The sequence below is a fragment of the Convolutriloba macropyga genome, chromosome 3 (assembly GCF_964194025.1).
Source record: "Convolutriloba macropyga chromosome 3, txConMacr16.3, whole genome shotgun sequence".
Classification (NCBI taxonomy): domain Eukaryota; kingdom Metazoa; phylum Xenacoelomorpha; order Acoela; family Convolutidae; genus Convolutriloba; species Convolutriloba macropyga.
In genome coordinates, this window is record NC_134470.1 from 14,476,782 (window position 1) to 14,502,792 (window position 26,011).

General features: G+C 33.7%; 1 protein-coding gene across 1 annotated transcript; it reads right to left on the minus strand.

Annotated features, from left to right (window-relative positions):
* Nucleotides 1-1,655: 1,655 nt before the first annotated feature.
* LOC142336886 (4-galactosyl-N-acetylglucosaminide 3-alpha-L-fucosyltransferase 9-like) lies at nt 1,656-15,942 on the minus strand. The gene is made up of 3 exons (XM_075385853.1): nt 15,688-15,942; nt 8,423-8,937; nt 1,656-2,375 (listed from the first exon to the last, which is right to left on the minus strand). Exons 1-3 carry the CDS (start codon nt 15,816-15,818, stop codon nt 1,780-1,782), a joined length of 1,242 nt encoding a protein of 413 aa, XP_075241968.1. The 5' UTR covers nt 15,819-15,942; the 3' UTR covers nt 1,656-1,779.
* Between the last annotated feature and the right edge of the window lie 10,069 nt (nt 15,943-26,011).

The following is a 26,011-nucleotide window of genomic DNA, read 5'->3' on the forward strand; positions in this document are numbered from 1 at the left end:
GAACTGCGGCAATTATTCTTCTTTTTTCCTGAAATTCAAGCCGGATCTCCTCTGTGATCTAAAATCACTCTTGTTTTTATTACTCCAATGCATACTCCCAATCATTGCCAACCTATTTGTCCTCCAAAATTGTCCCACTAAATTATGGAACAAACAATACTTCAATTTAGTTTCTTTTTATGTTTCATTCCTTATTGCGTGTCCTTTCAATCGCCCTTTTCTTCTGTTTAATATTAGGGCCTTCACAACAATTGCTGTTTCTAGATAGGAGCAAGAAATTTGCAAAATTACAACATGAAATTGTCAGGTTTTATTGATCTCAAAAATTGCTCGCTCCAAACATGCTTGAACAAAAACAATTTGTGAATCTTTTTTTCCACATGCAGTTAGCATTATTTTTTATGCATAATGTCTTTAACGAAAGTTTATATCCTTTTTAAATTGTTTTCTATTTTGCCGATGGTTATAAATATTTGGAAACAGATACTTTTCATTTTCTAGAATAAATCCAGAAATGGCCAACAATTTCTTAGAAGCGCAATTCAAGTTTTTCTTTCCTCCCTTCTTTTAATCTTTTTTTTAAGCAGAGTAGTCATTTTTACGTTCTTAAAAACATCAATTAGTCCCGTCCAATGCACCCTTACTCAAAGGGAACACATAGTCATTGTTTTTCAAACTAAGTGCGCTTTTATAGAACTTCAATTATAATGTTTGTAGGAGAAATTCCGAACAAAAACTACCAATCCTTTCTCTGAGTCTTTTATTCTTATTTTCTGCTGTAATCAAAGTGCTTTTTACTAGATATAATAACTCCTTTACCTCATTCTTTGTCTTTCTGACAACTTATTGACTTTTCAAAGTTCCGCTTTTGTTTATTTTACAAATTTTGATTCGTTTTCACTACAACTTAAACTGCTCAGTTTCGTTGTTTGATTATTTAGTAAATATTTTCAAGATTAGCTCCAAAACTTTGAAAATAAATAAAAACGCAATATTTAAGTGTCAACTAAGGTAATCCTTACCTGAGTTCTATCTCAAACGCAATTCCACAGACTTCTTTGACATTTTGCAAATAATGCTGCTAAATCTACGCACGCAGAAACTAAGTAAGCTACTATATTGACTATTGGCTGTTAAAAGTTTAAGTTATTCCTAACGCAATTGTTTGAGAGAAAGGGAAAAGTACTGATGAGCTCAAACTGACGGATACGAACAGCGACAAAATTACATATTGCTTTCCGCAGTGAGAATTTTTTGTGAAAAATCTCAAAGTAATGTTCTTCAATGCAGTGGTTTTAAATGGAAAAGTCAAAAAGTCCTAACTTCCTATCAACTTTTGGACATTTCTAAATTGGCGCTCATTACGCTGGTCTCCCATTTTGGTTTACGTGTCTTTAAGTTTCATTCAATTTGGTTAGTTTCCTAGTCATAATTTACTTATAATATCAATGAGCATTTCCAGTTTACATCCGCTTACAACTTTTGGGAAGAGAAATCAACATACAAAAAGGCGGTAAATCGATCTCAACGAAAAAAGTTAATAATTAACCTTAACAGGCGTTAAGCACTTCACTTACTCAAGAAAGTTCAAACCGCAAAGATTGTTCTAACTTGTTGATAAAATACTCTAACTAAAGACTCAGCTAAAAAACAACTATAGATACAAATTTTTTTCTGTTCCGTTTTCAATTTTCAACTCTTTGAGAAGTACACAAAGGTCAGTAAACGAACATCACAGTTTATAATTTCTTTAAATTATCGTAGGTTCTATTTTCCCGGTCATTGAGTAACGCACGTCTGAAACCCTTGAAAAGCTTTTCCAAGATCAGGAATAGTTTCACTGTATCGCATTTCTCCACCGCCTTTGTTCTTTTTTCTGATTTCTGCCACTTTTTCACAAACTCTGCAAGGCAGTCTGTTATGCATTGAAATTTTATTTTCTCTGATCAATTCAAATTTTTGCCTCCATTTATGCAATTCTAATAATTTGTTCTCATCTTGAAGAAGTGTTTTCAGATATTCGACCAAATGATCGGTTGTCTCAAAGTCGGCCACGTGAATGAACGAACCAGGCAATCTCTGTTCATAAGATTCTCTCCATCCGTTCACAATTGGGATTGCGTAATTAGCCAATGCGTTTGAAAACTTTTCAGTTATGTAATCACTGCAGTTTGAGTTTTCAAACGCAAAATAAAACTTGCAAGTTTTTAATTGGCCATCTTTCCGTTTCAGCGTTTTTCTTGTCGTGCCATGATCTATGATCTGAGATTTGTTTGCGAGGGGCATGCAGGATCTGGCTGCTGAACCCCACATGTGGGTCTTTTCGGGCAGTTTATTGATGATTTCGGATCCCATCCTGAACCTGCCGTTAGTTACTAGACACAGAAGAGGTAAAGTGACAGCCGTGCAAAACTTCAAAAAATACTATTTTTAGTTATTTTTCGTTATTTACCATTAATCATCGTTTTCAATTTCAGTCTCCGAAAGGGTGAAAAAAGGTTCTTTACAACTTTCACGCAGGAAACTTTTCAATTTCGATTTTTCCAGTGAAAAGGACTAAAATTGGAAAAAGAACTGAATTGATAAATACAAAAAAAAGATACTGGGCTTTTCTTGAGGGTTGATGCTGAAACGATCAAAAAAGATAAGAGTTTTAAAATTTTCAGGACAATTCGCCTGGTCAGTCAACTCGATCTTTTGGGTACAGGTTGTGACATTGTCGTTTGGCGTGCGTGGAAAGATTTGAACCAATTTGAACGTGCGCCATACGGCGCCAATGACTGCCTAACCCCAATGACACGCTTTTAATCTCAGACAATCGTCATTGGTATAATAGTCGCTTTTGTGAAGGCGTCTCGAAAGCTACTATTGGCACATAGCGCCAACTGCAGAGATGAAACAAGTAGTCAAAAATCAAAGCAAGGTGCGCAAATCGATCGATACGTGCTATTAGCATCACTTGCACTGATAGAGAAAATTGTGATTGTTGAAAATAAAGACATTTCTTAATTGATTACATATATATTTCCCTTGTCTTTAAACGAGTTAATTACCGCTTGAGACAAGTGTCTGGACAACGCAACTTGCGAAAACTTACTTTTAACAAGGATATCGGTGATGTGCGTTGGCACATAATGTTACGACCCCACTCATCCACATTTTTGGCCAAATTGTCTACCAAATGAGGTAGAAAAATTTCGAAAATTCAAATATTGTTCAAATATAATTGGTGTATGAATTAGAAATTTGCCGGCAACTCAAATAACTTAGTAAAGTAAATAATGTGACATTAGTGGGTCCATAAATAAGACTGCGAGATAAGACAAACAGCAAAATCAAATAACAACAGCAAACATTATTTACATCCAAAACTTTGAAAAAAAAACTTAATAACAAAAAAGACTCAAAAAAGCGTCAAATGAAGCCTCAACCTTAAAGGTTAAATTGTACTTCCCAGAAAAAAAAACTAAATTGGGACCAGTAATTAATGAGACTTGGTAACAAGTAGACAATAAAGAACACAAACGGCTGAATTAAAGAATACGTCTATTTTGGTTTGAAAACAAAAATTTTCAAACAATGAAAACTATTAGGCAATCACTGAAATCTTTGTCATGACTACACAGAGGACAAAAAATAGACAAAAATAAAAATAAAAAAAAAATTGCAAAAAACCGGTGTCGAAGCCATCAAAAAAAACAACCAATGCACTAAAAACTTTAGATGTGTTCAATTAAGTCTTTATTCAATACACATAAAGTGATAAGCGATCCATTATTGTTATTATTGACACTAGGTAAGTAAACAAAAGATAGCAGCAGAGTGCAAATTTTAAAAAATGTTTTATATCATTTGACTTCAAAAATACAACGAAAATAGCTATCAACTGAAACTATAAATTGGGGCCTCTCTTCGCCCATAGGAAATCACTAGGACATGCAATTATCCAGATTTTTTCATAGAACTAGGTCGAAGCCGTTAAATCCGTACAAATCCGCTTTCTATTCACAGAAAAAATATGTTCAATTTCGCCATCTTGTAAAAGGCCATTAATGTGATGTCTGACTTGTCAATACTGTGAAAAGACAAGAAAAAAACCACCTCAAAGATAGCAAAATATCCAAAAACTGAAAATCTATGTTGCGGAAACCCGTAGCATCAAAGCTGAAAAATCGAACCTATTATGTAGAAGCGGAACAAATCCTAAATTTTTTTGCTTTTGACAGTGAAACATGTTTTTGCTGTTCTTGAGCTATAAGCTACAGTATGACCAAGAAAAGAGAGGAAAACGTGAAAAAGTTTATTTAGAAAACAATTAAAACGGCCATACACTTTTGAACAAAAAAACTGGATAGGCTCACTTGGAACTCCTTAAATTTGATTTGTTTTCTTCTGTAATTATTATAAAAAAGCAAAAAATACGAAAATCTTTTATTTTAAAAAATTGCAACTAGTTACAATCCGAATTCTTTGACCGCAATAGAACAACGATTACAACAAAATTGGCATTATTTTTGCTGTTCGTTCTCTAGGAACATGTAGTTATTCCTTATTGTTCAGATATAAATACTTTGACAAAAAGATCAATATTCCAAAAATAAATGATGCTTTTTGGATAAAAATCGATTTAGATAAGCAAAAAAGGCAAAATGTTAAATCAAGAACACGCAAGTAAAAATGATGTGGCCCTTTTTTGAGTTAGCGAAGTGTGTATCAACACTTTTTAGTTACGTTTATCTTCCAAATTCAAATAGAGTGGACTAAATAAGCTCATTTTTGTGCCCTTTTTGCTGAAAAAAGTCTGAAAAAAGTCTGAAAAATGTGGCAAAACCATAGCCAAAATACTGGTTCAAAGAGTTCAACATCACCATTAAATTTTAAGAGGTGGTAAAACCGACAACAATTTATATAGTTAACAATTTTGACATTTTTTAGCAAAGCTGTAAACAATAACAACGAAAAATGGTCAATTGTTCACAAAATTTTAAAACTCACTAACTGCGTAGAAAAGACGAAATTGACTGAAAAAAGCTTATTTCGTTATGGAGTTCTTCCCCCCATTAAATTGGGTTGTAACAAAAAGAGATTCTGTGCCTGTGAAGTATTTCCGGACTTAAATCTGCAGGCTGGTATAATATCAGCAATCAACTCAACACCAGAAATTTATTGAGAAACAAAAGATCAGACGACGCGGAGGAAAAAAATATTTGCCATTGAATAACTAGAACTTGAGTATCTCTTATAGCCCATTTCTCGTTTTTTCTTGTTCCTGAAGGCCTCGTCTCGCTAGCCAAATATACGTTGAACAAGTAGAGCTTCTCGTCAAGCCATATTATGTTATCTTATGCACAATTTACATTAGGTGGATCTCTCCCAATCCTGTAGAAAAGAGCATTAAAACAAAAGAGAGTTTAAGTTTTTTTTAAAAAAAATAAACAATTGACTCAAACGTAGGAACCCTGATAGAGGATATTTGCTTTGAAATGTAAGATAACAATGGTCCGTGAAAAGAATTTTCCAAAGAAAACCTCATTCCCCACAATAACATTTTAGACATTAAAATCAATGTATTCAACCTCAGCTGTGAAACGTTAGTCCTCAAGTCATCTCCGGCTTGAGGTTGCGTTCTGAAAACAAGAAACTCAACAAAAAAGAAGATTAGAAATTCAACAAAAGTCAACAGAAAATCAGTAAAAGTAAAAAAAAAAGTGAACAAAACAGAAAGTATTTTTATTTATGCTGACAATCCATCGCCTTCTAAGGACGTCTTATTGGGAAAAACAATAAAAAAAGTTATTGAAAAGAGCTATATTTGTCATCAAAATTAGTTCCGCTCATAATTTAAAAACTAATAATGGCTTTTTCATGCTATGAGTTCAATGTTTTTAGCACCAAGTGGACCACCAAAATTTGTTTTCTGCATTCAGACACATAGCTAATTTGTAGCTTACTACACCGACCTATTTCTCGCCTTACGAAGCTAACTGTCAAAACGTTTCCCTTTACTAATTTGAAAAAGCTCAAAAAATGCAAGAACCTTGGTACTGTTGTGTTTTGTAGTTTAAAAAAACTATTGTAACTCAAGATGATTTTGAAGTAATTGATTTAACTAAGTTTTTATTTTGAATTAAATCATTCAGTCAGATTAAACTATTTTCTATAAATTTTAAAAAGTTTTGGAGTTGGAAGTATATGGAATGCAAATGGGATGATAAGCAACCTGGGAATCAAATGAAAAATGATAACAACAAATAAATCTTCTGCTAAAATACAATTCTTTCTGTATGTACGTCCCTAAGCATCAAATTACATTTTATTTAAGTGTTGAACAAGGATGCTCGGTATTGTGTTCTCACTTAAAGGTCCGACCCCATTCATCCACATTTTTCACTTAATAGTCTATCAAAAACAAAGAGATAGTAAACTTTCGAAATTAAATTTACTGTTCAAAAAAGATTGGTGTATGGGTAAGACAATTGTAATAAACTCCAACCACTAGAAAAAATAAGTAATGCCGCAGTAGATGACTATTGAAATCTGCCATAAATGACACTACCAGTCAAGACAAACAACAAACCAAATAAAAGCAACAAGCTTTTATCACGAACAAACCTCAATCTATTCTTTTGAAAACACATAACGAAGTCAAACTAGCATCAGATCAAACTTAAACAAAAAAAATAATAGCACTTCCCTAGAAAAGACATTGGGCCTGTGTCCTTTATGAATCTAGCAAACATTTCAACATAAAAATGGCAAATTTCAAAAACATGTTTGACTGAAATCCTTAGAATGAAATCATTAAACATAATTATTTTCGGTTTCATAAGAAGCAATTGAGACTTGTCCTCATCCAGAACATGACATACATCTACAAAACGAAAACGACTAATACAAATAAGTTTCAGAAATTTTATAAAATTTTGCGTGCAAACAATCTGTAAGCCGTTAGGGCCATAAGCTACTCAATAAAACGATATATATTTTCAATTGAACCTCCTCTCAACACCATTGGTGCCTGTCATCAAAGTTATAGTGTGACAAAGTAACCACAAAAATGGTACTCAATGTGAAATTGAAGTTTTTTCGTATTGTTTTTGACTGATCGAGACCCAATTTACCAACGATCAAAAGCTTGTAAAAATTAAATGAGTAAAATAGGCCCCACTTTTTTTAGAAAAAAATTAGAACACTATGGTGCAATTGGAAACTCGAAGGAAATTTTATTTTCATTGTTGATCCTATTTAGCTTTTAATTTTATCGGTTTCTAAAATTCGACAAAAATAGATGCAATAGCGATGTCCCCCCTCAACATAGAAAAAACATAGTGAAAAAGCTAAACACTGATCTTTTGCACTCTTACTGATCTTGGTCAAGATAATTACAGAAAATTTCGAAAAACTGTGAACTGTGAACAAGAACATTGAGTAAAGATATCAAAAGTTTAACTCTTGATTTCTTTACTGATTAAACTTCCAAAGTGTTATGTACATGCGCCAAAAAAATTGGGCAAACCTTTAATTTTCTTAATTGTCAAGAAACTTATAATTCATTTCATTTTTTTGGCTACTAATTGTTTTACTTGAAATTAGCCCGAAAAAAAAACAATCTTCTTTCTGAAAAGAAGTGTAGAAAATTCCGTTCCCTGAACTTTTTAAACTCCGAAATTTCTTTTACCGTCGATGAACAATGAACGTATCTATTTTTGCTTTTTTGAAATTTTATAAGTTGCTTTTGAAGACTGTGTAATTAGATTGAACGTGTGTGAAAGAATCGACGAGAAATAATGTTCACACAAACAGAGAAAGTTTAAGCTGTACCAGTTGAAAAGAAGACGTTTTTCTATTAAGATAATTATTTTTTTTTGCTGAAAAAAAAGTAGGGAAAAATTGACTCAGAAATTGTCAGATTGCTTGTCTAATTAGCAATCTAGTTTAATAACTTGAGCATGATTAAATTATTTGAAATATATTCTAAAAGTTAATAAAAATCAGTCAAAGTTTCAGTTTTACTTTTGGTTCAAATTTGCCTGTCAAATGACTTACTGCTTAATGTTTTGCAATCAAAAACAACGACTTAATGGTGCGTAAAAAGTTAAATTGCTAACTAACATTAAAATGTGCAAAACCAAGTATTGAGATTTTCAATCTATTATTTCGCATGCGAAATGGCTTTTTATTATACTCATTTCAAATGTTTGCAATTTTTAACCAAATTCTCATGTTCATCTTTTTGGTTGAGTGGTGATCGAATATGATGACTGAAAAACAATAACGTACACAAAAAACTGGTCATCATATTTTTACCTGAAAAAATTGCAGAAAAAGTTGATTTACCATTTTCCACACACGTTTGTACCTAAAAATATCTATGGAAAATAGTTTTGTTTTGTATAATAGTTTGCAATGGCCATCACCTCACCTACATTACCAGCACACTGTGACACCATCCAGCAAAATGTATTATCTTTTTTCTGTTTATTATAATTTTCCTTAATTTGGGATAAAGATAATTCCTCCTGGCTTTCTTGAACTTCAAAGTAGGAGTCAAAAAACGTCGATCTGTGAGAGAGTGCAACCGAAAAGTTGAACAAATCTTTGAAAAGTGGGCCATTGTAGTCTAATTTACTGATGGACGATTCCATTCCTCTTGCGATCCATATTTGATCCGGATCTCGTTCCGGATTATTCTGACCAATGACAGAATGTAACCTACCCAAACTCGGAGACCCAAAAGTCATAATGGCCGAGTAGTCTTTCCAATGGCGTTCTCTTCCCTGAAAGCCGTCATCAGTGATGATACAATTGAAGTTTAAGTTACACATTTCTTTGAAGTTTATCTGTTTTTGTTGCTGGTGGTAGTTGAAATACAAAATGTTGACATCGGGTATCGTCATCGTTTCTCTCATTGTAGGAAAAGTGACGCGGTGCAAAGACCTGAAACGGGGCGATTATTTTTTGGCTGCTAGAAAATTCAACGGTTCAAATGCTCAATTTTTCAACAAATTGTGAAAATCTAAACACCCAGTGAGCCAATTAATTGTCCAATGAGGAAGACCAGCTGTAGGTAATCAGCGGTGCTACGAAAGTTGGCGAAAAATGCGGATAGCCGACAAGGAAAATTGAGAATTTTAGCCGAAAGTTTTTTTCTCATTGGCCGACAAATCGCAGTGGACGATAAATTGTTCGTTGGGCCTATCATTGGTGTGCCGTTGAGTGGCGCTGCACGGCATGTACGTGTCAACACCAGAACCCCACTCCTCCATAGCGAGGGAAAGGAGAAAGTGTGCAACCACAACGAGAACTTCGATACGCTAGTTGATAAAAACTGCCATGTATTTCTTCGCATAAAAAGAAGACGTACCCACTTGCTTTTTTGACTAAATTGTCGGCTAAACTTCCCATTTTTGGCTGTCGGCTAAACGCCCCGTTGGTCTATACGGCGTCCGCCATAATTATCAAAGCACAAAAAGGCACTTGAAGAATCTAGCACAATTTGCACATTGAGGCCTTTTTATTAGGTTCTTAATTTGGATCTTTCCCATGGCAGTTCTCCTCCACGAAAATAATTAAGAGAAGACAACGCACTCTATCTCAACTAAGTTTTAAGCTGGAGTGGGGCTGGGAGTGTGTGTGGTGATTTTGTACTTCACTTACAGTTCTTTAACCCTCTACCATAATCACACTGAGTCAAAACTCAATTATAAGTACTGAGGAGTTCAATACTTGTTGAGCTGCTGAAAGAATTACAAATATTAATGAAAAAAAATATCAGCAGTGCTATTCTTGAAGAAGGGAAAGGAGGGAAGTTTCAAAACGAAACAAGGCAAATAGGAAAATTAAAGTTCGGAGATTTAGAAATCTGTTTGTACTAAGGTCAAATGACTGTAAATTACAGCATGCTTTTTAGACAATATAGAGTTTCTTAAGAAGGAGCAGCGCAATTTTAACCAACTGTTGCCATTTCTATTATTTTCAACGTTTTCAACTTGCTTGACTTTATTTTTAATCCTGTTGAATTGTTTAGGGCCGCAATTTTCTCCGCTATGAAGTGCAATCAATCAATCGAGGGGTCAAACGGAAACTTTTCTGTATCTCTCTCGTTCCTCAGTTTTTTACTTCTTTCAGTCTTTGATTGGCGCTCAATGGTAACAATTGTCATGTTTTGAAGAATGCGAGAGAAGGAAAATATTAACGACAGACTGTCCCTCCGTGGGGTGACAAAGCATACTTTTTGCGTGATAGTGAACTGTCAAATGACAATCGTCCTTATGAACAGCAATTTGAAAAAAAATGCTGGTCTCTATAACTGCTGGTGCGAATCAAGCAAATATCACATTGGTCTTCCCTCACATTATCTGATCTATTTGAATTTGGCTGCTGAATTGTAAAATAAAAGTAGATGAAATAAAAGTTTTTTAGAGATTGCATAAGGAATTCCAATGCAAAATAAAGGCAAAACCTTTGAACAATTCTAAATCACACATCTTTTTCAATTATCGTTTGCTCGTTTTATTTCACATGGTCCTAGATTTCTAATTTTCTATTTTAAAAAACCTTGAGTTTCCTACTTTTCCGAAACTTGCATATAACTTCAAATTAACTCTTCCTTGAATTTGTATCCATAATTGAATACAAAAGTTCTCCTCTATTCCCAGGCTTAAAACCATTAATAACTGAAGCATCGAATCTTTTAGGCAGTACCGAAATACACCTCTTAAATATTTATAGCTTCTAGTTGTATTCGATGGCCTGGATCTTCAGATTATATAAGTGCCCTTTGTAATGTGCTAAAATTACAGATCATTTATTCACATTTTTGTCACTACATTCCACAAAACGTACACCGCACAGCTATGGGAAATATTCTACGGTAATCTAGCAAACCATATTATATTGCAGAAGAAATAGGAAAGTTGAAACTTATTTCGTACTCAGTCCATTATATATTAAAATATTTAAACAATAGCGCAAAGTAAATTTGCCTGTTGCTGCGTCGAAATGCTTCATAGTAATAACGATTGATTATTACCCAAGCTCAGTCTTAGACTTGTGAAAAGACTGGAATAGTCTAGTAAGGTCCATTTTCCCAGTAAGGTACTGCAAAAGTCTTTTCAAGCAGCGAGCAAAACTCTTCCCACAAGCACTTTTTGTCGAATATGGTTTTTTCCATGGCTCCAGTAAATGTCTTTTATAATCAGTCTATTTGAAAATGTGAAAAGTTATGGTTTTTGCTGCTGCACATACTGAAGCAGCAACAGAGCATGACTAAAAAACATGGCACCACCGCAGTCCAACTTAAAACACGGTTGGAAAGTTGCCAAAGGTCTTGAGAAATTTTGCTATTCTTAAGATAAAACAGTTTATCGCAGCTGGACTGCATTGCAATGTGATTTTATCGAATGAAGCACTGTAGCTTGTAATGACTTTTTCTCATTTGCTGTGCTGAAACTGTGGTTTGATTTAGTTGTTTTCCCTTCCAAATTTAAGAATTATCGATTTTTAGAAACAAAGCACATTTTTGATATATTATTGGTTCTTCATCGAAAAAAATTAAGGAACATACATGCTGAATACTTTATAAGCAAACGTGAGCCATTATAAATTTGCACGTAAAACCTCTGATGCAGAAAAAGTAGACTCATGAAAAGACTTGCTTGGCACATTGTCTGACAATAGCTGGATACAATTTTTGTAATCCATTTTTTTCTGGAAACAAAATCCATGAAATAATTGACTTGTGATCTGATTTTTACACAAAGCAATAGTGACTCCTCGATATTTTTTTGTTCGAGGAAAAGTCCAGCGCCGAATTCAGGCCGAGCACAACTCCAGCTTAAATTTTTGGGTCGAGCAAATGTCCAGTGACAAATTTTGGGCGGAACAAAGTCCAGGTGATTAATTAAGCAAAGTTCATTTCCCAAACTCTTTAAGGTCTTGCGTACTCTATTCATATCATTTTTTTGTCGAGCATGGTCTTTTCATAGGTCAAGGTTTATGATAGGGTGTTTCAACAAACCTTACACATTATGATCCCAATAGTCCTAGAAAAAGTCCAGACCATACTAAAATGCTTGATACGTCCAGGAGGTGACAAGTGTGAGTGTAGACGACATTAATTTAAGTGCACCGGACTCTCCGAGCCCAAGCTATCTGTTTTATATGTCAAATATTTATTTGTTCCGACCCCTTTTGAGGGGGAGCTAAACTCTCAAATGGGTTTTTTTGTTCAGACAATTTTCGCCGATCGATATATGCATCGTAGAAAGCTAAGACTTGTATTAGAAAGGTCGTTCAGCGTAGAATATTGAATTAAAAAGACTTTTTTTATTTTCGTTTCTCACAGGGAGTTATCGAGGTTTAAACTTTTGAGAAAAATAGATTGAATTCCGTTGTTCTTATTCACATTTTCCGGAATTTTTGCCTAAATTTTCGTCACTTCTGCTGAAATTTGTTAAAATGTTTGAGAATAGTGCTGTTCATTGTAATCTTAAAGACAAAAAGTACTGTTTTTTATTTTGATTCATTTTTTTTTCGTCAAAAATTCGGGCCAAATAAAGGGGCTATTCCTACTTCAACTTCTGTTGAGAGCGCTCTGAAAAAAAATCTTTGCCGTTTTTTGCTAACTTTACCCGTTGATTATCAAAAGCAGATAATTTATTTACAAATTTTTAACTAACAAATTATCTATATCTATAACATTCGAAAAATTTAGTGTTCCTAATGGACGATGAGCATTAGCTGGGCTAGTTTTGGACCAATCTTGGACTGTTACAATCCAAAAAGAATTCGGGTTGTAATCAGTCGGTCTTTTTTTTTTTAAAAATGATTTTTTTTATTTAAATTAAAGAACAGAACACAGCAAACCAAAGCTCAGGAGTGATAGGTCCAATTGACTTCCTAAGCAGCTAGGTAATGCAATTAGTTTTTAAATCTTTTATTCATTTCTTGTTGTGATTACAGCAGTTGCATAACATACGCCATATTGGAGTTAACTGGACGACTTTTTCCCAGCCACTTTTTTCACGCCAATGATGGTGTATGTAGAAAGACGAGAACAGCTTTGTCTAAGATAGCACTTATTGTTTTTTCTACGTAGTTGTTCCGAACCCTCTTGAGGGGAGAGGAACAATATATTCGAATGGATTTTTTTTGTTCAGACAATTATAGCCGATCGCTATGTTCATCGTATAGAATTGAGACCGGTGTCATTAGAAAACTCGTCCGGTGTAGAATATGGAATTAAAAAGATTTTTTTATTTTAGTTTTTTACAGGGAGTTATCGAGGTTTAAAATTTCTGAGAAAAGTAGAGTGAATTCCGTTGTTTTTATTCACATTTTCTTGAATGTTTGCCTAAATTTTCGCAAATTTTGCTAAAAATTGTTTTTTAAAAATAGTGCTGTTCATTTTAATTTCAAAGACAAAAAAGTATTGTTGATTATTTTGATTTAGCTTTTTTGTCAAAACTTTTTGGCAAAAATTTTTTTCAAAATTCAGCTTTTTTCATCAAAAACAGCATGAAATAAGCTTCTTTAGTCCACTTTGATTAAATTTGCCAGAAGTACAACACCAAAACAACACAAATACAGTCTTTGTGGACTCAAAAGGGGTCTATTCGAACTTCAACAACTTCTGCTGAGAGTGTTCCGTAATTAAAATAGTGAGTTTTTAACTAACAAATTATCTATATCTAAAACATTCGAAAAATTAAGTGTTCCAAATGGACGATAAGCATTAGCAGGGCTAATTTTGGACCAATCTTGGACTGTTACAATTCAAAAACAACTCGGATTGTAATCAGTCGGTCTTTTATTAACAAAATTGATCTTTTTATATTAATCAAAGAACAGAACATATCAAATCAAAGCTCCAGCGTGATAGGTCCATCTGGCTTCCTAAGATATTCCAAGTTGATGCATTTTATTTTATTACTTGAAAGCTTGGGGTCGTTTTGACTTCTAAAAATAATCGATTTTCAGATAAAAAATGGCTTAATGAAATTTTCCTCTAATTTTTTCTTAATTTAGTCAACTTGTTGCTTAGTGTCGGCATCGAAAGATCGTTTATTCTTTCTACTGAGTTAAATTTAATACCTATTGCGGTTTTAAGCCACATGTTGTTGTATTCTGTCTTTGATAATACTAGATCTCAATTTTTCTTTTATTTTTTGGATATTTGAAAGTTTTTCACGTTTTCTAGTTTTGTCCCATCATCACATTATTGACAATTCTACGATCACACTGTTTGCGTTCAAACTGAGGTACGATTGGACAAATTAAAGCTCCGAAAGATATAGATTATCGTTTTAACGGCTTGGACAGTTCTTTCTTGAAGAACTTAATTAAATTTTTTAATTTTGTCTTCAACGGTCGATTTTACTTAGTCTTATGAAAGTTCCGGTCTAATGACAAGTTCTATTGGCTTTTCATGAACAATTAAATGAGCCGATATTAGTATATAGCTCATGGCTTTCATGACTTTGAAAACAATAAAAAAAAATCATTTTAACTTCGCAATTTTGTTTTTTAGTGTCTTTTTGTTACTTAGTCTCGTTAATTACAAATCAAATATGACCTTGTTGGTGTCAAGGGAAACTGTTAAAAAGGATTGATGTCACAAAATTTTTTTTTAAGAATTCGTTATGACCTTACTGGCTTCGGCACCGACTTTTTACAAAAAAAAGTAAGCTGATTTGATTTTTGTCATGTTTGACGTTCTTTTGTAGACTTAAGACCTATTCTGGACAAATGAAAGTCTCAAGAGCTTCTTTTGGTTGAATACACGAACATATTTAAGTTTTTTTCTGTAATCAATGTCTTTCATGGCTTTGGAAGTAATTTTGTTTCAGAAAAAATCAAAAGTTTTGCTTACTTTGCCCCTTTTTTCTTTTTGTCTACTTGTTACCTAGTCTCATTAATGAAAGGCCACCAACTACCTTTTCAGGGTTTGAATAAAACGCAATCAAACATGCTGGGGGCCAAAATATGGATTTACGGCTTTTACGGCGTTTTCTGGCAAGTTTTAATTCAATTTTAATTTGCTGTCTTTTTGTTATTATTAGCCATATAAAAAATTGAATAAGGACAGGTTTTAATGTTTTTATATAGAAACTTTATTAATCGTAAACCTTTGAGATATTTTACTTGATTTCCAATGGTTTTCATTACTTTGAAGTTAATTGTTTTTTTAAAAAAAAGCGAATTTTTTTTAACTTTACTGTTTTTGTTCTTTTTGTCTAATTGTTATCAAACCTTTTTATAGACTGGTCCCATATCTTTTCAGGTGATTTATATGTTGTTTTGTTTCGTATCACTTTTATCTGACGGTATGTTGACTTTGTTTTTAAGTTTTGTTTTTTAAAACGGACATAAATTTTTTGATGTAATTAATGTTTGTTGTTGTTGTTGTTTGATTTTGCTGTTCGTCTTAACTCGCCTTCTTAATATTGTAATTACTCATCAATCTAGTGTATCATTTTTACTCCACTGAGTTATTTGCTTTGTAGGCAATCTTTTCGTTCATACACTTTTTTTGAAAAAATACTGGGGTTTTTTTTAGTTTTTTTGGGTTTTTCTATCTGTTCCTCATTTGGTTGACAGTTGTGCCAAAATTGTTGATGAGCGGGGTCGGAACCTTGTGTGCAATCGCACATTACCGAGCCTCCTTGTTCTTGTCTGTTTTCTTACCCATTTTGGTAGATGAAACTGTTGCTTAGTTGAGTCACAGAACCGATGGTTGTTTTGGGGTAGGCATTAAATGTGATGAGCGTGGCAAAAGCAAACAGAAGGCATCCTAGCACAATAATAATCGATTTCATAATGACAAATTTCTGACTTCGGTTTAGTTTACTAGCATTAAATGTATTATTGGTGGTAATATTGTTTTCATTGTTCGGATACAACACTTTACAAACAAAGATTTTTTGCAATAAATGCGCCAGATGCAAACACTGTAAATAAACTAAACTTAAATAGATGCTTTGTTGTTTGTTCAGATTTTTTTTCACAACAGAAAATAGTTTAGAGTCCCTGAATAAAAACCAGCATCACAATCTTGATTCAACAAACCACCAAACTTAAGACAGAAATTGACACTTATGTTCCCCAATGTGTCGAAAATCAAAAATAGTCCACTTTCAGCTCGCGCTGAAGACGCACGAACAATTAATTGCGTCAAATACAAATCAATTATCAGAACAACAGTAACCCGGGTCCCCACTTCCCAGATTTCATACAGAGACCATATTTGTCATATTTCATACAAATCATATGGCTACATTGTGTACGATCATGTACTACCTTTTCTAGTAAGATCCTCGAGTGAAACCCAAGAACTCATACAGGATACATGCGGGAAAATCTTACTTTAATTCACAATTCACCTCATAAGACTTCGAAAAACCCCAAAATACTAAATGTAGCAATGTGAAACCCAGGCAATCATATCTGATTCTTGTATGAAACCCAGGCAATCATACTTTATTGCCGAATAAAACGAATGAAATCATTTATGATCCTCGTATGAAATCGAGAAAACGTATGTGATTCTTGGGCGATAGAAGGAATTAGAAGGAGAAACCAATGAAATTGAGTAGAAATTTAAATTAAAACTTGATTTTTTTTCAAAAACCATTGGGGTGTTTTCCTGGTTTGGAACAAGTACAAAATAAAATTATACTACGTGTTATAGGGTAGACTAGAGAGTTATACTTCATAGATTAAAAAATATATTCCTCGATTTGTGATGCTCGTGGATTGATATTGCATGTAATTGATTCAACATTTTTACCATTTGGAAATTGCACATATTCTAGTCCATTTTTTTCAGTAGAGAGGAATTTGAGTGCCTGAGAAATTTGATCGTTTCGAAGAGACAAAGATAAACTAAGCGTTTTAGTTATCAGAGATCTCCGAGACAATAGAAAAGGTTACCTCATGGAACTCTATGTGTTGATAATGCAAAGAATTAATTTTTGCTGAAGAGGAAAGAACTTGCGGACATAATTATTGCAACATTTCTGTAAAATTGGCGGACTATTTATACGTGGCTTTATACGTGGCTTACACATTGAGTAAAAATGAGAATGATACCATAAAAGCAGATTATGAAAGCATCATGAACAAACCTAGCATAGACATAACATATTAAGTTTTATATTGGTAATTTTATAATTTTTTATTGGTACCGATAATGCCGGGGGTGGGTCTTATATTGGTAAACTTAATGCTAGAATTTCAATTTTTTCTTATTTTTTCTTACAGATAAATTTTGAACTGTGTTTTCCATATACATTTACAAGCTCATAAAATAGCAAATGCACTCTTTTGTATTTACAGTAATATGCATACACTGTACAAAAGCTCAAATTTAAAAAAAACTAAACTGCTATTTTTGAAATTAGGTTTCTTAATTTTGTCAAAAAGTTCAAAGATGGATAAACGTTGAGGAAAAATATTAGTAAAAAGAACCTTTTTTATAGTATGATGTAGACAAACTATGACAAAAGAACAGCAGTAAACAGTTAAATAAATTTGTTTGACAAAAACTGTATAGACATTTTGTTCGGTATTTTATTGTTGTTCATTGCTCTTTAGGTGCAGCTCATGCATGAAATCAAAACAAAATTTTATCGATATTGATTTTTTTCAATGAAACCCAAGCGAATTATAAATTATTTCTTTCAAAAAAACTCTATTGTGGTTATTCAAAATTGTTCTCATAGTTTTGCGTCTGTCAGCGATTGACAAGCTTTTGAATAATAACACAAAAATGACCGATACTTCATGGAAGTTGGCTTTAACTGCAAACTGAAAACAAAAGTGACAAAACTTATAACTGATACTGTTTATAAGTTTATATCAAACAAAAACCCACCTCCTTAACATGAATGATGGCGTGGACTGTCAGAAATGCAACAAAATGATGACGAAAGCACCACCGAAGACTTCCTTTCAAATAGCTGAATTTAATGTCTGATCTAGTAATATTAGTTTTTTTAATGAAGCCCAAGAATATCTGTTAAAGTCTTCAGAGATATTCAAAATCAGAATCATACTTATCCAAAAGAAGGGATCCAAATTAATGTCCGTTAATCAAGGCTCAGGTGAATAAGATAATCATCTCGATTAACATCAGTAAAGTACTCTTTTTGTAGCTTGATAAATTGAATAAATAAACTTATGTAACATAACTGACTCACGTCGGGCGAATTGCTCTCAAACAACCGGCAAGCGGTTGGCTTTGGTAGTAACCAGTTGGTGCTTAGGGATGCTAGCATAGGGGGTGACCGGAGTTTGTGTGTGTGTGTGTGTGGGGGGGGGGGCAAGCGATGGGGGTAGGATTGCAATGGCTGAATGAGAAGGGGTTCAAATCGACAGGTGGAGGAGGGTCGACAATGGTAGGGCTGAGGTGGGGTGTGGGGTAATGGGGGGTTGTTACTGAGGGGGTCAAAAAATTAAGAACCGCCCTTCACAACATGAAATTGTCTCAAAACAGTTTTTGCTGAATCGCATTCTTAGAGTATAGTAAAGATTAGGCTCTACGGGAACTTAATTATTCCCGTTTTCGAGGACGAAAAGTCAGATGGGTCAGACGAAAAATTGGTTTAGTGAAAAATCACAGACCACGGGACTAATATAATTGCTACCAACTTCGTTTGAGAGCAATTAATCAGCGCAAAATGAGTTCAAATTAATTCCAACTAGGTATGGTCTTTTATATAACGTTTTTTATCGAAAAATCTTGATACTTCAAGTATTCATTGCAATAAATGGCTGTTGAAAGCTGGTCTAATTTAAAGAGCGAGCAATCCTTAAGCGCAAACACTTCAAGAATCTAGGTTCCATGTTAAACTGTAGAGTCAATTTCCGCTCAAGAAATGCAGGTGTAGATGCAAATAAGCTCGTCCCAAATTGAGTAAAAATCCGCACATACGATGAGAAATTTTGTGCCAGTCTATGCTGGAACCTAAAAGTCCAGCAATGCGATTGTCCTCAATGATCAGTGTGAGATTGTTAACTCAATGAATAGCAATATGTGAAGGTAACTTGGAAATGTGTATCACTACATCTCATCGAAACTTTCTCAACGTAAAGACAACCAAAGTTTCAATCCTAAAATTTAACAAGACCACCCGTGCAAGTCTATTCGAGACAAAGAAAATTCTAACACAGCGATCGTCCGAGAAGATTTGTAATGAGTTAATAAAAATCAGACAGCCGAATTATGAAAGAAAGATCGTTTTATGGTTGTTGAAACTATACACAACAAAAATGCTCTATCGGTAAACCGCAAGGACCCTCAGTGATTAGATTTTATACAAAACACTGCGGTTGAGCTCATTTCAATAATCTCCAAACAAAATTTAACCTTGGTTTTAGCTAAATTTGGAAAATCTATGTTTATTGAGCTGAAATCTTTGCAGCAAAAAGGAAATATCCGGAATGTCGAAAAAAAACCAACAGAACTACAATTTGGTTTCGTTTTGTTAACCAAGTTAATTATTTTTGGTTCTAGTGTTTAAAATATTAGAGGGGTCTGATTTAATGGATGTGTCTCGAAGCAGAACAAAGCAATCTAGAAATACAGAAGAATTTTAACTTACTTTCCCAATTTTGGAAATAAACATTTGGTTTCAAATACCATAAAATTGTGCCTGCAGAAATTTGCGACAAATTGAAAAAAAACGCTCGGAGAAACATTAAATCAGATTTCAGGCAAGAACGATCCAAACCTAATCTTAAAAACCCAAGTTATGCAGGTGACTTTTCAAGTCCTTACAAATTTTTTTGTCAAAAACTTACCTTTTAACTCTGTAGGCATGCAATAGATAATTGATTCCAACTGAGCTTTAAATGTGCTATCAAATTTAGAAAACAAAAAATCATTATCGTCAAGAACTACAAAATTTTCAATTTGGAATCTTTAATATTTGTGGGAATTAGATTCAAACAAAAAATCGAAAAAGTGTTTCCAGGTTTAACCAAAACTTATCATTGCCACATTCTTTCAACCCAATATCAACGATTTAATTAAAAAACCATAATTTGTGACCAAAGAGGGCATATACCAAACTCAAAAACCATTGAGATAACATAAATGGACAGCGCAAAATGCGGCAAAAACCGAATTTCACTATCAGCAGAATTCGGTGGCACAAAAAATTTCGACTATTGACAAAAGCGCCATTTTTTTAGAAATAGAGCTAAATGACCATGCATTACAATCTACGAACGCGGGCAGCAATTACTACATAACATAGCGGGCAAATTGCCGCCGTTAACGCACTTGATGCACATCGAGGTTGAAACAGAAAAAGAAGAAAAGAACAAACTTTTTTTCTGTTTTTTTAGTGTCGAAAAGTATTCCAATTTAGGGTTCAGTTTCAGTTAACTTCTAAAACTAGATTTGAATCACCTTCAACACAGAGCAAATAAGCATAATACTAATGTCAGCTAGCAATCGCTCTAATGAACTTTTTTAAACTAATGCGCTACTTAATGACAAGGCTTTATATGTTTATCCCCTTTCTTTTGGTTTTGCCCTTTTTTTCATAGACCGTATTCACTACATTGCGTACTTCAATGCCCAAAAAAATTAGAATTCAATCAGTTGAAAAAGTGAGTGATGTACGTCACGAGTCAAGCGTGAAAATTGTCACTTATGTAAAACAAAAAATGTGCTCGAAAAGTGAAGCGAATTCAAAAAGAGGAGAGGCCTAAATAAAACCGTTGAGAAGTAACGGCGCTTTTTAATAATCTTATTTAACATTAAAAGCAAATAACGTCGAAAACTACCGCATTTACAAAAAACTGACGTTGTTCTCAATCCACTTGATAAACATTTCATAGAGAGTTCACCCATTCAATCGTCTTGCTTCTGTCCTGTTTACTGGGGGATTGCGATCAAGCTATGGGGGTGCAGGGTTAAACGTAGGAGGTGGACGGGCGTGTTCGAGGTGGTGTGGGGATGACGGATTACACTACTCTTTACACTATGAAATTGTCTCCTCAAAACGTTGTCAGTCAATCCTGCAATTATCGACAAGTAAGGCGGAAGCTTCTAAGAGAGCTGCTCAGCTACTCAATGCACTTCGGGCTTTACCTGTTTATCCCACGCTGACGACGAAAAGTCGAAAGGGTCAGACAAAAAGTTGGTCAATTGAAAAATCACATTAAAAGACCAAGGACTAATATAATTGCTACAAAATTCGTTTGAAGGCAATTCAACATAACCAACTAGCATCAAGAAATTTACTCTGAAATGACTGGTGAGCGTTTGACTTCGCCAATAGCGAGCGTCCTGCGACTTAGTAAAGCAAATTCTAGGTTTTACTACGGTGGCATGGATGGGGCGGTGAGCGTTGGGGTGGGATCGAGCCTTACGGGCCGATTGAGGTGGAGGAGATGGAATGGACTTTTTTTGATGAAAAGAACAGTTGTGGTGAATAAAATACTTAGAGACTAGTAAACCTTAAGTCTTCAAGCTCCAAGAGCAACTTAATGCCCTCCGTGCTTTACAATTTTATCCTCTTTTTGAGGACGAAACGTAAATTGTTCAGACAAAAATACCGATCACATGAAAATCGGTAGTATGTCAACTCGCATAAACATAGCCGACAAATTGCCGGAAAATAGCCGCCGTTGACCCGCTTGACGCACATTGAGATTGAAACAGAAAAAGAAAAAAATAAGAGAGAAACTGACAAAATTTTTCTTAGTTTTTTTTATTTGGCGAGCAAAGTCTACATACTCGGTTAGACTCTAAAATTAAAAATTAATTCAACTTCTAAACTTAACGCTATTAAGCATAAAAACAATGCCACCTAGCGATCGCCTTAATAAACTTCGATAATTTAGTGCACTATGACAGCGGTTTATATGCCTATCCTAATTCTTTTTATCTTTTGTTTTTGCTCTTTTGACATTGACCGCATTCACCAAATTTCCAAGCTTAATAGAATTTTAAAAAACACTGAGGTGAAACAGTGATTGAAATGAATAAGTGAAATGTGAAAATTGTGATATGTAAAACAAAAAACAACCGACTAACGTCGGACAAATTATGCTCAAACAACCGGCGAGCGGTTGGCTTCGTCAAATACTAGCCACGGTTCAGTGAGGCCAGTTTCAATTTAGATGAAGTGACGTGAGGTGAGGGTAGTAGAGTACATCACGCCATATAACAGCAGCTAAAGTGCGGCATCAACAAAAGAGTTAAAGAGAGAGAGAGAGAGATAGAGAGAGAGAGAGATAGAGAGAGAGCGATAGATAAAACGTGAACGAGAAAGAGAAAAAAGAAACCCAACCAACTGAAAGAGAGAGAGAGAGAGAGAGAGAGAGAGAGAGAGATCGGTAGGAAAATTTTCCATGATGAGATTTGACTCTGCAGCTTCTAGTTTTCTAGCCTAGGTAGTAATTAAATCATAAAGTAAATAACTGAAAGTGCAAAATTCAAAAGAAAAGGATCCTTATTTCTCATTGAAAAAAGTGTTCAAATTCATTTTTGTCTCTGACATTCTGTCATGTAACCCTACTGCAAGAGTTTAGAATTTTCGTTTGCCAGTAATGATCGTTAAAAGCTTCACAAATTTTAACATAATCTTGCAAAAATTCGAGATATTAGAATCTTCAAAACGATTTCACTGTCTCAAGAGACTATGAAGTATCTCTTTTTCAAGTAATAAAAAGTTTCACTGGCTCATAAAGATCCATAAACGTGGAAAAAGATAAAAAGTTTTCGAAAATTTGACAAATATAAATTTTATCAAAAAAATTGCCAAAACCTGAGAAATTAAAATACTGATACCCATTCCATTAATTCTCCAAACTATGCAGCAGCCTATTATCTAATCTCGGAGGAGGTCCCTGGGCCCCTGGTGCCGGACAAACTTTCAAAAATTCGAAAACGTTCAAAAAACATGGAAAATTGAAAACTTTTTGAAAAATTGCTTTAATTCGTGATATTAAAATCTTGAAAAAAAATCAAATACATCTAGAAACTATGCAGCAACCTAGTGCCAAACCCCAGATGAGGTTCCTTGTCTCTTGAGGCTGGATAAACCTAAAAAAAAGACAAAAATTTTCGAAAAAACTTGACAACTGAAAAATTTATCAGAAAATTACTAAAATTTGTGATAGTCAAATGTTGAACAACAATTCCATGGCCAATAGAAATTCCTAAAAAATGACCAAAATTTTCAAAAAACTGGAAATAATTGCTCGGCTCTTGAAGCTGCAGAAACCTAAGAACTGACACAAACTTTCAAGAAAAATTGCGAGTTTTATCAAACAGTTGCCAAAATTTTTTATATAAAGATCAAAACTATTCCATGGCCAATAAAAAAAATTTCCCGTAATTTATTATAAAACCCATAAAGAAGTTTTCTGACCTCAGGCTAAAACAACTGAATGATGACAATAAATTTCAAACATATGAAAACGTAAATTTGGTTTTAAAAAATGCTAAAATTCGTGATGTTAAAATGTTGAAAACCATTCCATTACTACTAGAAACTATGCAGTAACCTATCATCAAACCCTAACCTAGGGCTTTAAAAAGTCAAGAAATGACAAAATTTTCATAACAAAAGCAAAAAAAATTTGAAAATAAGTATAAATTTGCGAGCTTTTCTCTGGACTACCAAAACATATAGCTCGTTAAAGTTGAATAAAGGTACTTAGGTCTTGCAAAAGACTTTTATCAATTTTTACCAGCCTCAATGTTAGACTGGTCCAACCAAAAATTTGAAAAATACCGAAAAAACACAACAATTTGGGCTCAAAAACTCCTAAAAACGACACTATGACCATAAACTAGGGCCTTCCCGGTAGTTTCATCACACTAAACACTTGAAGGACTACTAAACGCGGCTAAGGTCCTCTGATGAAACTTAATGTCCACCGGGCGCTAACTGTTTATCCCGTTTCTAAGGACGAAGAGTCAAATAAGTCAGACGAAAAATCGCTCAAGCAAAAAATCGCTCAAGCAAAAAAGACCAATAGGACTAATATCATTGCGACAAACTTCGTTTGAGATCAATTAAATGGACTGAGTGACAACCATTCCCAAAAAAATCAGATCAAAAAAAATAAAAAACCCTGAAAATCAGTGACAAAATGCTGCATGTGAACAAAAAACCCATAGCAAGAAAGAAAACTTTGCTGCAAACAAAAGAAACTAGTCCTAAAGTGAAATATGAATGGGTTGGGAAAGGCATTTAGAGAAAAGTCGAATCCAGAAAATCAAAAAAACAGTAAAAAATCACAGTGAAATTTCCAGTTCCCCATGTGAACAAAAAGCCTTAAATAGTTTCACTGGCCCATAAAGATCCATTAACGTGGAATATGATAACTTTTCGAAAATTTGACAAATATAAATTTTGTCAAAAAATTGCCAAAACTCGAGAAATTAAAGTACTGATACCAATTCCATTAATTCTCCAAACTATGCAGCAGTCTATTATCTATTCTCAGAGGAGGTCCCTGGGCCTCTGGTGCCGGAAAAGTTCTTAAAAATTCGAACACTTTCAAAAAACATGAAATTGAAAAATTTTTGAAAAATTGCTTAAATTCGTGATATTAATATCTTCAAAAAGAATCGCTTAAAAAGACCAATAGGACTAATATCATTGCGAAAAACTTCGTTTGAGATCATATAAATGGACTGAGTGAATTGAGACAACCATTTCCAAAAAAATCAGATCAAGAAAAATAAAAAAACCTTGAAAATCAATGACAAAATACCGCATGTGAACAAAAAACCCATAGCAAGAAAGAAAACTTTGCTGCAAACAAAAGAAACTAGTCCTAAAGTGAAATATGAATGGATTGGGAAAGGCATTTAGAGAAAAGTCGGATCCAGAAAATCAAAAAAACAGTAAAAAATCACAGTGAAATTTCCAGTTCCCCATGTGAACAAAGAGCCTTAAATAGTTTCACTGGCTCATAAAGATCCATAAACATGGAATATGATAATAACTTTTCGAAAATTTGACAAATATAAATTTTGTCAAAAAATTGCCAAAACTCGAGAAATTAAAGTACTGATACCAATTCCATTAATTCTCCAAACTATGCAGCAGTCTATTATCTATTCTCGGAGGAGGTCCCTGGGCCTCTGGTGCCGGAAAAGTTCTTAAAAATTCGAACACTTTCAAAAAACATGAAATTGAAAAATTTTTGAAAAATTGCTTAAATTCGTGATATTAATATCTTCAAAAAGAATCGCTTAAAAAGACCAATAGGACTAATATCATTGCGAAAAACTTCGTTTGAGATCATATAAATGGACTGAGTGAATTGAGACAACCATTTCCAAAAAAATCAGATCAAGAAAAATAAAAAAACCCTGAAAATCAATGACAAAATACCGCATGTGAACAAAAAACCCATAGCAAGAAAGAAAACTTTGCTGCAAACAAAAGAAACTAGTCCTAAAGTGAAATATGAATGGATTGGGAAAGGCATTTAGAGAAAAGTCGGATCCAGAAAATCAAAAAAACAGTAAAAAATCACAGTGAAATTTCCAGTTCCCCATGTGAACAAAGAGCCTTAAATAGTTTCACTGGCTCATAAAGATCCATAAACATGGAATATGATAATAACTTTTCGAAAATTTGACAAATATAAATTTTGTCAAAAAATTGCCAAAACTCGAGAAATTAAAGTACTGATACCAATTCCATTAATTCTCCAAACTATGCAGCAGTCTATTATCTATTCTCGGAGGAGGTCCCTGGGCCTCTGGTGCCGGAAAAGTTCTTAAAAATTCGAACACTTTCAAAAAACATGAAATTGAAAAATTTTTGAAAAATTGCTTAAATTCGTGATATTAATATCTTCAAAAAGAATCGCTTAAAAAGACCAATAGGACTAATATCATTGCGAAAAACTTCGTTTGAGATCATATAAATGAACTGAGTGAATTGAGACAACCATTTCCAAAAAAATCAGATCAAGAAAAATAAAAAAACCCTGAAAATCAATGACAAAATACCGCATGTGAACAAAA